The sequence below is a fragment of the Lithobates pipiens genome, unplaced genomic scaffold, assembly GCF_037356315.1.
Source record: "Lithobates pipiens isolate NorthernLeopardFrog02 unplaced genomic scaffold, aLitPip1_a1.2 Scaffold_16, whole genome shotgun sequence".
NCBI lineage: Eukaryota > Metazoa > Chordata > Amphibia > Anura > Ranidae > Lithobates > Lithobates pipiens.
The window spans coordinates 555,730,639-555,747,422 of NW_027507748.1; the positions used below are offsets into that span (position 1 = coordinate 555,730,639).

Here is a 16,784-nt window from a genome sequence, read left to right on the forward strand (position 1 = left end):
TGATGATGATTTGTATGCAATTGGACCTTTTGTATGTTCCATTTGTCTCCTGCAGTCACCTTCCTTGCTTTGGGGGTTTCGGGGACCGGCTTGCTCTCCAATTTTGATGGTGTCTTCACTATAGTATATAGACGGGGCTATTCCTTTTAGACTGGTAGGTATTATGATATGTTTATCACCTAATGACATAGATTATTGGCTTTCCTTTAAATCTTTGGAGACAATGGGGCATCGTTAAGGGTTTAGGCTGTTTTCTTATTATGACCGGATCCACTAACTTTGTTGTACTTTATTTACAGTGGAAAAAAAAAAATTCCTTTTTTTCACCTGTTGTTTTTTAAAAAAAATATTCTTTCATCAATTATTGGCTCCCCTGAAGAAGCCTCGGTGCAGGCGAAACATGTCGGGATTTTTCATCTGAATAGCCAAGAAATTTGTCATTTAAATTAACTGATGGATTGTGAACACTGTCTGTATAGACATCAATATCTGTAGTTTCAAAATTTTGAACTTACTGTACTCCTTATGCTGTTTTTAGTATATTTAATAAAATATTCTTTTTTACAAATATATCATTTTTCTCACTACTATTAGCACCGCAACAGTCCCATTTACCTCTCTGTCCTCTTTTCCATATCCACTCTATTATTGTTGGAGCTTCTTCCTTTTTCCATTTCCGTGCTATTACGGTTTTAGCTACTGTAGTCATTTGGTACAAAAATTCAATCTCTTTTTGTTTTAATTTTTCAGATGTATGGGAGAATAATACTGTCTTTATATCAAGATTTATTCTTATACCTGTCATCTTCTGATATAATTCTATTATCTTACCCCAAAATATTTTTATCTTCCAACAACTGTACCAAATATTAGACATGTGCATTCGTTTTCGTCCGAATGCATTTTCGTCCGAATTTCAGCTATTTTCGTTTTCGTTTTGACAAACGATAACGAAAGCACAAAATCCGAAAAACGAAAGATCCGACATAAATAAATGCTTTATTTTCGTTTTCATTGTTACAACAGTTCGATATAGAATAGGAGATTCGACATGACTCTGACAACAGTCTGTGACTATAGAACCTGTGGTCGAATGTGCCTAACCTTACCTCTATTAGTCCAAGATTATATAGAGAAAATATTCGACAGAGAAAAAAGATTTGACAGAGAGAAAAGATTCTGCAAGTTACTGTCCTAAAAAGTGTTTGGGGACCCGGGTCCTGCCCCAGGGGACATGTATCAATGCAAAAAAAAGTTTTAAAAACGGCCGTTTTTTCGGGAGCAGTGATTTTAATAATGATTAAAGTGAAACAATAAAAGTGTAATATTCCTTTAAATTTCGTAGGGGAGGGTTGTCTATAGTATGCCTGTGAAGGGGCGCATGTTTCCCGTGCTTAGAACAGTCCCTGCACAAAGTGTCATTTATGCAGGAAAAAAAGTCCTTTAAAATCACTCGCAGCTATAATGAATTGTCGGCTCCCGTAATACAGAGAACACTCATTGAAAGTCATTGATAAAAAAATAAATAAATAAATAAATAAAAAAGCGTGAGGGTCCCCCAAATTCAATTACCAGGCCCTTCAGGTCTGGTATGGATATTAAGGGGAACCCTGCCTCAAATTTAAGAAAAAATTTGACGTGGGGTTCCCCCTAAATATCCATAACCAGACCCTTCAGGTCTGGTATGGATATTAAGGGGAACCCCGCGTCAAATTTAAAAAAAAATTGACGTGGGGTTCCCCCTAAAAATCCATACCAGACCCTTTATCCGAGCACGCAACCTGGCAGGCCGCAGGAAAAGAGGGGGGGACGAGAGAGCGGCCCCCCCTCCCTCCTGAACCGTACCAGGCCACATGCCCTCAACATTGGGAGGATGCTTTGGGGGTCTGTGACCCCTCAAAGCACCTTGTCCCCATGTTGATGAGGACAAGGGCCTCATCTCCACAACCCTGGCCGGTGGTTGTGGAGGTCTGCGGGCGGGGGGCTTATCAGAATCTGGAAGCCCCCTTTAACAAGGGGACCCCCAGATCCCGGCCCCCCCCCTGTTTGAAATGGTAAGGGGGTACAAAAGTACCCCTACCATTTCACAAAGAAAGTGTAAAAAATGGTTAAATAAAACAAACACACTTTTGAAAAATATCTTTATTAAAAATAAAAAAATTAAAAAAAGATTCCAGCGGCGGTAATCCATTCTTGCTATCCAGCGACGGACGGTCATCTCTCCAGCGATGTCTCCTGTCATCCAGCGCAGCGAATCCTCCGTCCTTCTTCTGTCTCCGTGGAGGAGACACTACAGACATTCCGGCGGCTTGACGTTTCTTATATACGGTGGGCGGGGCCACCCGTCACCTGACCCCGCCCCCCTCTGACGCAAGGGGAAACCCGGGGTTCCCTGTGACGTATGGGTGACCCCGCCCCCCTCTGATGTAACGGAAACCTGCCTGTGTTACATCAGAGGGGGGCGGGGTCACCCATACGTCACGGGGAACCCCGGGTTTCCCCTTGCGTCAGAGGGGGGCGGGGTCAGGTGACGGGTGGCCCCGCCCACCGTATATAAGAAACGTCAAGCCGCCGGAATGTCTGTAGTGTCTCCTCCACGGAGACAGAAGAAGGACGGAGGATTCGCTGCGCTGGATGACATGAGACATCGCTGGAGAGATGACCGTCCGTCGCTGGATAGCAAGAGTGGATTACCGCCGCTGGAATCTTTTTTTTATTTTTAATAAAGATATTTTTCAAAAGTGTGTTTGTTTTATTTAACCATTTTTTACACTTTCTTTGTGAAATGGTAGGGGTACTTTTGTACCCCCTTACCATTTCAAACGGGGGGGGGCCGGGATCTGGGGGTCCCCTTGTTAAAGGGGGCTTCCAGATTCTGATAAGCCCCCCGCCCGCAGACCTCCACAACCACCGGCCAGGGTTGTGGAGATGAGGCCCTTGTCCTCATCAACATGGGGACAAGGTGCTTTGAGGGGTCACAGACCCCCAAAGCATCCTCCCAATGTTGAGGGCATGTGGCCTGGTACGGTTCAGGAGGGAGGGGGGGGCCGCTCTCTCGTCCCCCCCTCTTTTCCTGCGGCCTGCCAGGTTGCGTGCTCGGATAAAGGGTCTGGTATGGATTTTTAGGGGGAACCCCACGTCAATTTTTTTTTTAATTTGACGCGGGGTTCCCCTTAATATCCATACCAGACCTGAAGGGTCTGGTTATGGATATTTAGGGGGAACCCCACGTCAATTTTTTTCTTAAATTTGAGGCAGGGTTCCCCTTAATATCCATACCAGACCTGAAGGGCCTGGTAATTGAATTTAGGGGACCCCCACGCTTTTTTATTTATTTATTTTTTTATTTTTTTATCAATGACTTTCAATGAGTGTTCTCTGTATTACGGGAGCCGACAATTCATAATAGCTGCGAGTGATTTTAAAGGACTTTTTTTTCCTGCATAAATGACACTTTGTGCAGGGACTGTTCTAAGCACGGGAAACATGCGCCCCTTCACAGGCATACTATAGACAACCTCCCCCCTACGAAATTTAAAGGAATATTACACTTTTATTGTTTCACTTTAATCATTATTAAAATCACTGCTCCTGAAAAAACGGCCGTTTTTAAAACTTTTTTTTGCATTGATACATGTCCCCTGGGGCAGGACACGGGTCCCCAAACACTTTTTAGGACAGTAACTTGCAAATTAGTCTTTACAATTAGAACTTTAGATTTTGAATGCTGGAGTCCCATAGACTTTAACAGGGGTTCTAAAGTATACTATATACTAGCTCCGTCGAATCTTCTTTATACATTCGACAGACACCATAAGCCTTCAAAGACAGATTCGACTGTAATTCATGTGGATTTTCGGACGAATGCAATTTTTGAACGAAAAACGAAATAAATAAAAACGAATTTCGGGAGTAACTAAATAAATTAAGTTTTCGGACGAAAACGAAATTCCAAAACGAAATATTTTACTCTGCACATGTCTACCAAATATGCTCTAAAGTATATAAAGTAAATGATTTTTGGCCTTGACCTGCTGATTGGTTCTGATAAATCACAGATTAGTATGTGCCTGTGTTTTGGAAATGGTCTCTTCTCTCCCGGAGCCCTTTTTCGGTTCCGGTGTTGTGACATATGTGCTGTATGTGGGCGGCACAGTGGTGTAGTGGTTAGCACACTCACCTAGCAGTAAGAAGAGTCGCTGGTTCAAATCCCAACCACGACACTACCTGCCTGGAGTTTGCATGTTCTCCCTGTGTCTGCATGGGCTTCCTCCGGGTACTCCGGTTTCCTCCCACACTCCAAAGACACGCAGGTAGGTTAATTGGCTTCTGTCCAAAATTTACCCTAGTATATGAATGGGCTCCTTGAGGGCAGGGACCGATGTGAGTGTGCAAGGTACAGGGATAGGAACAATTGTAGACACTCACTCAGGGTGGACTGGTGTCTTTATTCAACCTTACTATGTATATACAGTCCAGCCATCGAAAACGGTCTCCTCTTAACTGCGCTTGCGCAGTACAGAGTAGGAGGAGATGTGGAAAATCTCCAAAGATGAACTGCACCTGCACCAGGAGTCCAGGTGCAAGCCCCACCATCCATGTGGACATAGGGCTGCACATATTAGAGGGCCGCTCGCCACACTTCGCACGGCTCTTTTTATTATAACTATATGTCCACTTGGATGGTGGGGCTAGAACCTGGACTTACGGCGCAGGCGCTGTTCATCTTTGGCTATTTTCGGAATCTGCTTATCCTGTGTATTGCGCATGCGCAGTACACAGCGGACACCGGCATGAGAAAAGATAACGGCACACAGTGAGTAAAAGCAGCACACAGTTACACAAGCACTTCGATAGGCACATTTAACCCCTGATCACCCCCTAGTTAACCAGGTCACTCTGTCACAGTATCATTCGTACAGTGTACGGATTTTTTTTCTGATCACAGTATTAGTGTCACAGGTGATGCCAGATAGCATTTGCGTCAATCAGAGATAGCATCAGATTGCCTGCCACATATTCATGATTACATTTAACCCTTTAAATGGCAGTAACACACACACACACTATAAACTTGATGTTCAAGTTGAATGCAATATATTGTGTTTTTGTGCATTAAAATTCAAAAAGTGTATTTTTTCCACAAAAATTGTGTTTGGAAAATCGCTGCGCAAATACTGTGTGATAACAAAAGGAAAAACCTGCTCACATACATAAATACTATAAATAAAATAAATATAAACACCTGAGGAGTAAATTATTGATTGCAACAGTAGTGAGAAAAGTTGATCTAACCCTCTATTAAATCAAACATACCATACTTTATAAAAAGAATAATAAATAACAAGTGTTAATAATGAAATTTGAAAAATCCCAGTGAAGTGATAAAAGTCCAATAAATGAAAAATAGTCCAGTGAGAACTTAATACCTAAAATTGATAAAAAGTAAAAATTCATAAGAATTCATGAAAAAAAAAAATATTAAAGAATAGCAATAAAAATAAAATTTGAAAAAATATATATTAATGATAATAATAAAAAATGGTAATAATGAAAAAAAAAATAAAAAAAAAATAAATAAAAAATAAAGTGTTCAAACTTCTGTGCAACCAAAAAACACCAAGGATCGCGACCACCACCACACAAGTTATGCGCTTACCAAAAAACAAGCGATTTCATGCCCATAATCAATCTCCACAGCACCTCCTCAGACCATGATCACAGTAGGCTCCCTTATTGAATAAGACAGGCCGGGACAATCAACAGCAGCACATGAAGCAGAGAGGCAGTACTCGGGATCCCAGGGAAATGGAAAGAAGACTCACCATAGCAAAATTCCGTATAACAAATTTAATAAAAGTAAAGAAATACACTTACATAGAAAGCAGTAAAAACAGCCATAAAAAATGCCAGCCGGCATGCAATCGCCCGTCCAACCAACTCTGTATCACGATGACGACAGCACGTCTGCCACCCGATGTACATTTCGTCATAAAAAGACTTATTCGTGGCAAAATACTGCGTGACAAAAAAATTGCAACACCCACCATTTTATTCTGTAGGGCCCCAAACTCTCTCTCTCTCTCTCTCTATATATATACACATATACATACATACACACACACATACATATATAGTTCGAGGTTTCAAAGTAATTTTCTAGCAAAAAAAATGTATTATAATTTTTTTATGTGAACAAAGTGTCAGAAAAGGCTTGGTCTTCAAGTGGTTAGAAGAGTGGGTGATGTGTGGCATAAGCCTCTGATGTTGGGTGTAAAATGCCAGGACAGTTCAAATACCCACTAAATTACCCCTTTTTGGAAAGTAGATACCCCAAGGTATTTGCTGAGAGACATGCTGGGTCCATGGAATATTTTATTTTTTGCCAAAAGTTTATGGAAAATTACAAATTTTTTTAGTTTTTTTTTAGTTGTCACTTAAATTATTTATTACTCACACATGGCATGGGTATATGTGGAATTACACCCCAAAAAACATTCAGCTACTTCTCCCGAGTATGGGGATACCATGTCAGAAACTTTTTGGCAGTCTAGCTGCGTACAGGACCTCAAAATCCAATAAGCACCTCCAGGCTTTTAAAGAGTGTAAATTGCTCATTTAACTTTCTCACTACTTATCAGTTTTGGAGGCCCTGAAATGGCAAGATAGTACAATGCAAACCCCCCCCCCCTCCCCCCCAATGACCCTTTTTCAGAAAGTAGACACCTGAAGGAATTTGATAAGAGGCATGGTGAGTATTTTGCAGTAATTCCACATATATCCACAACATGTGTGAGCAATATATTATCATTTAACCACTTCAGCCCTGGAAGATTTGCTCATTTGGCCAGGCCATTTTTTGGGATACGGCACTGCGATGCTTTAACTGACAATTGCACGGTCGTGCAATGCTGTACCCAAAATTGTCCTTTTTTTTCCCCACAAATAGAGCTTTCTTTTGGTGGTATTTGATCATCCCTGCGTTTTTTTTTTTTTTGCGCTATAAACAAAAAAAATGCGTCAATTTTGAAAAAAAACAAAACACAATATTTTGTACTTTTTGCTATAATAAATATCGCCAATTTTTTTTTTTTAACAAGTGAATTTTTTTCCCTCAGTTTAGACCGATATGTATTCTTCTACATATTTTTGGTAATAACAATGGCAATAGCGTATAATTATTGGTTTGTGCAAGTTATAGCATCTACAAAATAGGGGAAAGATTTATGGCATTTATTTTTACTAGTAATGGTGTTCTGCGATTTTTATCAGGACTGCGACATTACGAGAGGCAAATCGGACACTTGATACATTTTTTGGGACCATTGGCATTTATACAGCGATCAGTGATATAAAAATGCACTGATTACTGTGTAAATGTCACTGGCAGGGAAGGGGTTAACATTAGGGGGCGAGCAAGAGGTTAACTGTGTTCCCTAGCAAGTGATTCTAACTGTGGGTGGAGGGGACTGACTGGGTGAGGAAACCGATCATTTTCTGACAACACAGAGATCTGTTTACATTGACAGATCTCCGATCTGTCTCTGTGTGAAGCAATCGCGGGTGCCCGGCGGGCATCACAACCGCCGGGCAAACGCATAGGCTCCAGCATCACAGGCGAGCGCCTCCTAGTGGTCAAAAGGCAAACTGACGTGCAGTTATGTTAGTTCGCCCAGGGGAGCCAACCTCCCGCCCAAATGCCCCCCTCCCCCGCTATGGATCCCGGGCTTTGCTTATCCATCTGCGGGCCCAAGACCTGTATAGTGGTTGTTGCCGGGTAGAGGGGGCAGGGGGAAGGGAGGAGAGAGGACACACATGTGCTCTCCTCCCCTTCTAGTTGTTGTCACACATCACTTCCGGGTCCCTGTTGACAGTTTCCCCAGCCATCAAGGCTGGGGAAAAAATACAATGCAGTGCAATCATACAATTCTTTCAGACCCTGGATGTCTCATTAAAGAGAACCTGTCACCAAAAAAAATCATCTTTTGTCCCCTATGTGATAGAAAAAATCAAATAAAAAATGTACTTGTAAAAAATGAGTTGCACCCAAGCACAAAAAAATAAATAAAATTGAGGCCCCTACCCCCACATATGAACGGAAACGGGCGGGGCGCCTACGGCTGAAAATGTTGACTGCGATACACATCGCCATGCACGCCGTAATGAAATCAACAGTTCTATCACCAGACCTCCTTCGTAACACTAAACTGATGACCCATAGGGGGCTTTTAAAACAGCACAGCCCCATCAGATGTGCCACAAAACATGCCAATCAGTGCCCCATCAGAAATGCCTGTCAGTGCCCAAAGTGCCAATGAGTGCCTATCACAGTGCCAATCAGTGCCCAGCAATAAAACCTGTCAATACCTCATCATCAGTGTTGCCCATCAGTGCCATCTATTAGTGTCCATCAGTGCTGCCTGTCAATGCTCATTAGTGCCACCTATCAGTGCTGCATATCAGTGCCTGTCAGTGAAGGAGAAAAATAAATTGTATAACAGAGACAAAGAAAAAAAAAATTTTTTTTTCAAAATATTTCGGTCTTTTTTCATTTATCAAAAAAATAAAGCCCCCAGAGGTGATCAAATACCACCAAAAGAAAGCTCTGTTTGTGGGAAGAAAATGATAAAAATGTGTTTGTGTACCGTGTCACATGACCGCGTAATTGTCATTCAAAGTGCGACAGCGCTGAAAGCTGAAAATTGCCCTGGACAGGAAGGGGTTAAAGGGCCCAGTATAGAAGTGGTTAAGGTTTGACATGTTGGATGTCCATTTACTCAATGCAACCTTGGCTTTTATTTTTAAATAAAAATTGGGCAATTTATTGTGTTTTTGCATCACCTACAGTATTGTGCCCCAAAACCACCCCCCGGGTGTCAGGCAATGGCAGCCTTCGGTGTTTGATGGCAGCAACTCCTATGACAGGTTCTCTTATCGGGGTTTGTGAATACCATAGATGAGGGAAGGCACAGAGTGGTCTGCCTCTTGTAAGTGAAAATTGCCATCAACAGTGTTTTCTCCTGCCTAGCCTATGAGTCTGCACTGCGCATGTGCAAACTTCCACCGCCAACAGCATCCACCGTCTCCATGGAAACGTTAGCGGCCTACTGTAATCACCACAGAGCAGAAACATGCCGGGGGAGAAAGAGAGCTGGGACGAGAAGGCCGAGAACGGCCTGCTGAGGTCCCGGCTGGACGAGCAGTCCCAACTCATCTGCCTGCTGAAGCGGAGAGCCGATGACACAGCGCTCCGGTGTCGGGGCCTGGAGACAACGAACGAGGAGCTGGAGAAGAAGAGTGCCGAGGCGCACACACTGCTGGCGGCGGAGAGGAAGAGAGCCGACCAGCTGGAGGAACGCTTCAACCTCCTCGCCGACAACCACCAGGAGATCATCCGCTACAAAGACACCTACAAGCGGCAGAACGAGGAGCTGCGGGCCGAGTGCGAGCGGCTGAGAGAACAGCGCCACCCCGAGCTGCTGGAGAGAGAGCGCATCGTACACGAGCTGCGGGAACAGCTGCAGGCGGCCAATGCACACGTCGACCAGCAGGGGGAGCGCCACAGACAGGAAGTGGACTCTCTGTATCAGAGACTCGCTGCACTGCAAGAAGAAATCCAAGACAAGAGCCAACACCTCCACCTACTGGCCGGGAGGGTGAAGGTACATCTGTGTACTGACAGGGGTAGTTAGAGCAGGAGATTCTTATTAACCACTTCAGCCCCGGGAAGGATTTACCCCCTTCCTGAGCAGAGCACTTTTTGCGATTCGGCACTGCGTCGCTTTAACCACTTCAGGGACGGCCTCGGATTTCGGTGGTTATATCTGAATGATGCCTGAGGCCACAGACATCATTCAGATATCGGCGCTTTCAGCCGGCGATTCCCTGCACCATAACAACCATCATAGCGGCTGTTCCGCCGCATGATCGTTATTATGGGAGGCAGGAGGGGACGCCCCCCCTCCCGCCGCCCTCCGGTGCTTCTACCGACTTACCGCTTCCATCGGTGAGTCAGTAACAGGATCCGCCGGCCCCCGGATAATACCATAGAGATTTCCGGCGGACCAGATCATCCCCGGAGTCTCTATGATCGTTCGGAGGCCGGGCGTGATGTTATGACGTCACGCCTGGCCTCTGCATTCAAAATAAGGGCGCCAATTTGGCTAGGAAGCCAGGATCGTTTTTTATTTTTTTTTATTTTAGGCTTATTGACCCCATATCTCACTGTAAATAGGTCCGATCATGCCATATTTCTATTACAAGGGATGGTTACATTCCTTGTAATAGGAATAAAAGTAATACATTTTTTATTTTTTTTTTAATTGTCAAACTAAAAAAATAAAAGTAAAATTAACAATAAAAAAAAAATTAAAGTGCCCCTGTCCCCGTGAGCTCGTACGCAGAAGCGAACGCATACGTAAGTCCCGCCCACATATGAAAACGGTGTGCAAACCACACATGTGAGGTATCGCCGCTAACGTTAGAGCGAGAGCAATAATTCTAGCCCTAGACCTCCTCTGTAACGCAAAACGTGTAACCAGTAAAATTTTTTAAAGTGTCACCTATGGGGATTTTTAAATACCAAAGTTTAGCGCCATTCCACGAGCGCGTGCAATTTTGAAGCGTGACATGTTAGGTATCTATTTACTCAGCGTATCTTCAGCTATCACATTATGCAAAAATTGGGCTAACTTTACTGTTTTTTTTTTTTAAGCATGAAACTTTTTTTTTTCTGAAAAAAACGCGTTCACAAAAGTGCTGCACAAATACCGTGCGAGATAAAAAGTTGCAACAACCGCCATTCTATTCTCTAGGGTCTTTGTTTGGGGGTTCTATGTAATTTTCTAGCAAAAAAATGATGAATTTTACATGTAGGAGAGAAATGTCAGAATTGGCCTGAATGGGAAGTGGTTAACTGACAATTGCGTGGTCGTGCGATGTGGCACCCAAACAAAATTTACGTCCTTTTTTTCCCACAAATAGAGCTTTCTTTTGGTGGTATCTGATCACCTCTGTGGTTTTTATTTTTTGCGCTATAAACAAAAAAATACTGACAAAAAAAAAAAGAAATATTGTTTACATTTTGCTATAATAAAAATTATTCTACATATTTTTGGTAAAAAAAAAATCACAAGCGTTTATTGATTGGTTTGCACAAAAGTGTCTACAAAATAGGATAGATTTATGGCATTTTTATTATTATTTTTTTTAATTAGTAATGGCGGTGATCTGCAATTTTTTTTATTTTTTTTTATTTTTCTATTGTGACTGCAACATTGCAGACGGACAGTTCAGACACTTTTGACAATATTTTGGGACCATTGACATGTCATATTGCTAATCAGTTGTTTCCATGATTCTATGTAAACAGTGCAGAGACGAGCTGTCCAAAAAAAAAAAAACTGAGCTGAGGGTTTATGAAGAGAAGACATAGATTGTATCTCTCAGTTATTTTAGATGAAAGTAATGAACTTCGGTCGGTAGATGAGGGCAGTTTAACCACTTAAAAGACCAAACCTTTTCCTGACATTTGTTGCTAGCAAGTTAACAGTTACTTTTTGCTAAGAACCCCCAAACATTATATATATATATATATATATATATATATATATATATATATATATATATATATATCATTTTTTTTTTAGTAGAGACCCTAGAGAATAAAATGGCGGTTGTTGATATATTTTATGTTACACTGTATTTGTGCAGCGGTCTTTCAAACGCATTTTTTTGCGAAACACACACTTCAAAGAATAAAAAAATACAATAAACAGTAAAGTTAGCCCAATTTCTTTGAATAATGTGAAAGATGATGTTACTCTGAGAGAATCGTGATCTTTATTCTAAGCAAAAAAATTGTGATTCTCATTTTATACAGAATCACGCAGCTCTAATTTTGATGCAAAAAAAAAAAAAACACACAATACATAACCCAATTTTTTTTGTTAAATATAAAAGATGATGTAATGCCAAGTAAATCGATACCAAACATGTCACTCTTTAAAATTGCACATGCAGTGTCATCAAACAAACAAGGCCTTTACAGGTTACCACTTTATCTCTACAGAGGAGGTCTAGTGCTAGAATTACTGCCCATGATCTGACGTTCACGGCGATACCTCACATGTGTAAGACGATTGCTGTTTGCTTGCATGCGGGGCCGACGCACACGTTCGCCCTTGCGGCGTTGGCCGGCGGGACGTGTGACCACATGTGACTGTATCGACATCACACGTCCCACCGGCCGACGCTCGCTCCTTCTCGCTCATGCGCAGTGCGTCGTCGCCGACGCTCCGTCTCACTCATGCGCGGCGCCGCGAACGCTTATCGCTCATGCACAGTGCGGCACCGCCTACGCTCCTTCTCGCTTATGCGCTCTGCGGCGCCGCTGACACTCCTTCACGCTCATGCGCAGTGTGGTGCCGTGGGGAATGGTGGGGGTTAGTAATTATAAAATAGTGAGAGAAGGAGCGCGAAAGGCGGCAGGACGGTTGCACTCAGAACCTGCAGCAGACTGACTCAGATCCTCATCCAAATTGGCTTGGTAAGCATAATTAATAACTAAGCTGGAGCCTGGAGGATTAGCTCTGAATCCGATCCAACGTTAATCAAGGATCAATAAAAGCCCAAAACTTGAAGGTTATGGTGAAAGGGGACTAAATGAATCAAAAGGCCTACACTGAATTATAGCTCCCCTTCTGAAACCTTTTTTGTTTGCACAATCTGCATTTCCATAGGTACAAGCAGTGAAACAGATTAGTGCCCATGATTCCATTAGACCATAAAATTAAATCTTAACTTTTTTCATTTGCACAATATAAAAGCCCCACACATAAACTAGAGTTTTAGTCTTAAATAATTCAATGTACAGTTATCCTTTTTCTCTAGGTCCTCTGGCAAAATACAACCCACACTGCCATTCCACGGATCCCAGCATGGTGAAAGATAGGTGCATTTACTGTAATATGAGTGCCAACACCTCTCCAGTCTTTTGCCTCCTGAAAGTAAACATTTTAGGGCCACCTTATGTGCATACTTGCTCCTCACTGGCCTACTGACAAACCAACTCCTCTACTGACTGGTGGACCTTTAGAAGACTGAGAAGCGCATGTGAAGGCATTGCCGGCAGGGGCGTCGGGAGGGGGTGGCTGGGGGGGCTGAACCCCCGAATGTGTCCCCCTATGACCCCGAGTGTCAGCTCTGCAAGATAGGCGAGAGCGCCGGGACCAATCTGATTCCAAGTGCCGCCGAGCGTGGCCGAGTGCCAGAGAAGGTCCCGCCTTCTGGAGCCTGCACGTCTATGATGGACGTCCCACTGGTCCAATACTGGGACCGTGGGACGTGTGACGTCTATCATAGGCACTGTTGGCTCCAGAAGGCGGGAATTACAAAGAGGCTGCCGCGCCACATCCCCGCTTGGCGCTCGGGCAGGCTTGTCGCCTCTCCTCCTTAGGTCCTCCTCTGAGGACTGGCTGCTGTGACACCACGGCTCAGACAGGTCAGTGTATGTTAATGTCAGTTGTAGGTAGGTCAGTGTGTGCTAATGTTAGTGTAGGTAGGTCAGTGTGTGTTAATGTCAGTGTAGGTAGGTCAGTGTATGTAAATGTCAGTGTATGTAAATGTCAGCGTAGGTAGGTCAGGCAAGTCAGTGTAGGTAGGTCATTACCGTTAGTGTATGCATATGTGCAGTGTATGTAGGTCAGGCCAGGCAGGTGAGTGTAGGTAGGTCACTATCGTCAGTGTAGGTAGGTCAGGTAGGTAGGTCACTTCCATCAGTGTAGGTAGGTTAGTGTATGTAAGTCACTACTGTCAGTGTCACGGCCCAGCCAAAAACAACCTGCGTCCCATACAACCTCCCCCCCCCCCCCCCCGTTTCCGGCTTGGACTCTGGGCTGAAGTCCCTGGTCCTTTTGCCACCTAGCAACGCCCCTGATGATCGCCAATCTCTCTGCTCAGTTTCTTTAGAGCAGACATGGACAGACCCCATTCTGCTCTATGGGTGGCTCAGTTTAAATGGATTCTGCTGTCCATTTACATCCAGCTACCTCTGATTAGGGCCACTACAACAGAAAAGGACACAGTCCTCTTCCATTTTCCTTTTCCTAGTTCGGACCTGGAAGTAGGCAAGTGTAAACGGACCCAAGTCCATTTACACCCACCTCTCTATAGGACTGCATAGAACTTCCGATCTTGTCCGCCTGAAAAACTAGCAGGCATACCTGATCGTAACAGCTGCATAAAAGGGGCCTTACACAGCTAATCGCCCAAAATATTCTTAGCATACTGTGCTTGTATGCATCCCATACAAGCACATTATAAAAGACTTACCTGAAAACATAGCCCTCTAGCAGAGTGCTGTCATGGCTCCCCTGAGGCTTCTATCTTCTCCCTTCCGGGTTTTTGGGCTGTGTCCATTTGACTGGGCGAGCCACGATTATGTCACTCCCACGCATACGCGGGTCTTGCTATGGATGGCACACTGTCCATTGAGAACGCAGTGTGCTTATGCTAGTGACATCACTGGCGCTGCTAAAGTAAATATCTCCTAAACAGTGCACGTTTACCAGATATTTACTGTACCTACAGGTAAGCCTTATTAAAGGCTTACCTATAGGCAGGGCTTTTTTTTCTCAGAGAATAGGTGCAGGAACTCCCCTCTTCTGAGTTCCCCCTTGTCTACACACCCTGCGCTCCTCTCAGCACCATCCCTTGGCCCCACTCCCTACCCACCTCCTAGTACTGCCCCAAGTATCATTTTGTGGTGCTAAATAATTTGTATGGAATTTGCTCTTTTCTAATAACAAGAAAAGCAGTCAAATAGATCCCCTGGAGCCAGCAACAATATATCCCCCAGTAACAATAGAACCCATCCCAACAACAATAGATCCTTCACACAACAATAGACTCTCCCCAGCAACAATGGACCCAACCCTGGCAACAATGGACCCCACCCCCAGCAACAATAGGTCCCCTCAGCAACAATAAGATCTCTAGCAACAATAGATCACTAACACAACAATAGACTCCCCTAGAAAAATGGACTCCACCCCAGCAATAATAGATCCCACAGTAACAATGAACCCCACCCCAGCAACAATAGACCCCCACCCTAGCAACAATAGACCCCCCTCCACACACACACACACACACACACAGCATCAATGGACCACCCACAACAAAATACCACCCCCAGCAACATTAGACCCCCCAGCAGCAACAACAGATCTCCCAGCTGCCAACATCAATAGACCAATCAGCATACAGCAACAATAGACCTCTCCCTCAATAATAGATTCCTACCAGCGACATAAGACCCCAGCAACAATATATCCCACCACCAGCAACAATAGGCCCTCACACAAAAACATATCCCCACCAACATCAATAGACCCTCCAGTACACCCCACACCCCTTACATACATTTAGTGCTGGAGGCGCCGGAATTCCGCTCAAGCTTGTGTTGCCTACACACAGTCACACCAAATTCCGACAGTCAAGAACATGGTGACGTACAACACTACGACAAGCCGAGAAAATGAAGTCCAATGCTTCCGAGCATGCGTTGAATTGTTTCCGAGCATGCATAGCAATTTTGCGTGTCAAAATTGCTACAGACGATAGGAATTTCCGATCGAAACTTTTTCCGTTGGAAAAATTGAGTATATGCTCTCAATATTTTGCTGGCCGAAATTCCGCCAGCAAAAGTCAGATGGAGCATTCACGCGGTCACATACGCGGCATAAGAGGAAGTCTCTCCAAAATAAAGATAAATCCCTTCTAAGGATGGCTGGGGAAGACTATTGCTATGAATTATCTCACATGCAATAGGGTGTGATGCGTTTTACTGCACCACAACACACAGATGTGAATTCTCTGTTTATTGTGGTTCACTATGGCAAGAAGATGGTGCAGGTCCATGTTGCAGCCAGGAGTCCATAACCACTAGGAACAGGCTAACCAGAAAAATGGGGAATATATCTGAGAAGTATCGATTCCCCACGGGTCACCAAGAAGACACTGGAAGCTTGGTTTACAGAGTGGAAGAAGACAACAGTGATACAGAATGATGCTAGAGGCTGACGTGATGCAGGATGACATCAGATACAGGAAAGACAGAATACTCCAAGGACTTGGTAGAAACTCGATTTTAGGTGCCTGTATGTTTAGCTCTAAGAAGGGCTAAAGTGAAGGGCTGAAGCCATTTTTTGGTAGAGCACCCTGCAAGATGTGATGGGCTTTGTTGCAGGATGGCTCCCAGGTTGCGGCCCTCTGACCCACCTGAACATGCAGCGACAGAGCAAGAAGCAGGTACTCAGAGAATCTGAAGGAGCACAGGGGTACTAGAGTCACAGAAACACAAATGAGTCTATAAAACCACTGAGTTGTTGGGATCACAAAAAAACAAGTGAATCTCTGGGAGCACCGTGGTGCTGGGATCACAGGAACACATGGAGAGTCACAGGGGTGCTGGGATCACAGGAAGACAGGGAGCACTTGAGGTGCTGGGATTTTAGGGGCACAGGAGATTCTCTAGGAGAACCAGGGGTTTGGGATCACAGGAACACATGGAGTGTCATTGAGGTGCTGGGATCACAGAAATGCAGTAGGTCTATGGAAGTACTGGGATCACAGGAGCACAGGGAATCTCTGGGGTTCTGGAATCACAGGAGAATCCCTGAAAGCACTTGGGTGCTGGGCACACAGTAACACAGGGTACTAGAGTCACAGAATACTCTAGGAGTCACATGTGAACAAGGAACACAAGGGATACTAGGAACTTG

At 44.0% G+C, this 16,784-nt stretch overlaps 1 protein-coding gene across 1 annotated transcript in view; it reads left to right on the forward strand.

Moving 5' to 3' along the window:
• Positions 1–9,058: 9,058 nt before the first annotated feature.
• CCDC89 (coiled-coil domain containing 89) overlaps positions 9,059–16,784 on the forward strand; it is a 28,443-nt gene continuing 20,717 nt past the window's right edge. Inside the window, exon 1 of the mRNA XM_077483558.1 lies at positions 9,059–9,662. Within this exon, the coding sequence (XP_077339684.1) occupies positions 9,132–9,662 (531 nt within the window). The 5' untranslated portion in view covers positions 9,059–9,131. The remainder of the gene's footprint in view (positions 9,663–16,784) is intronic.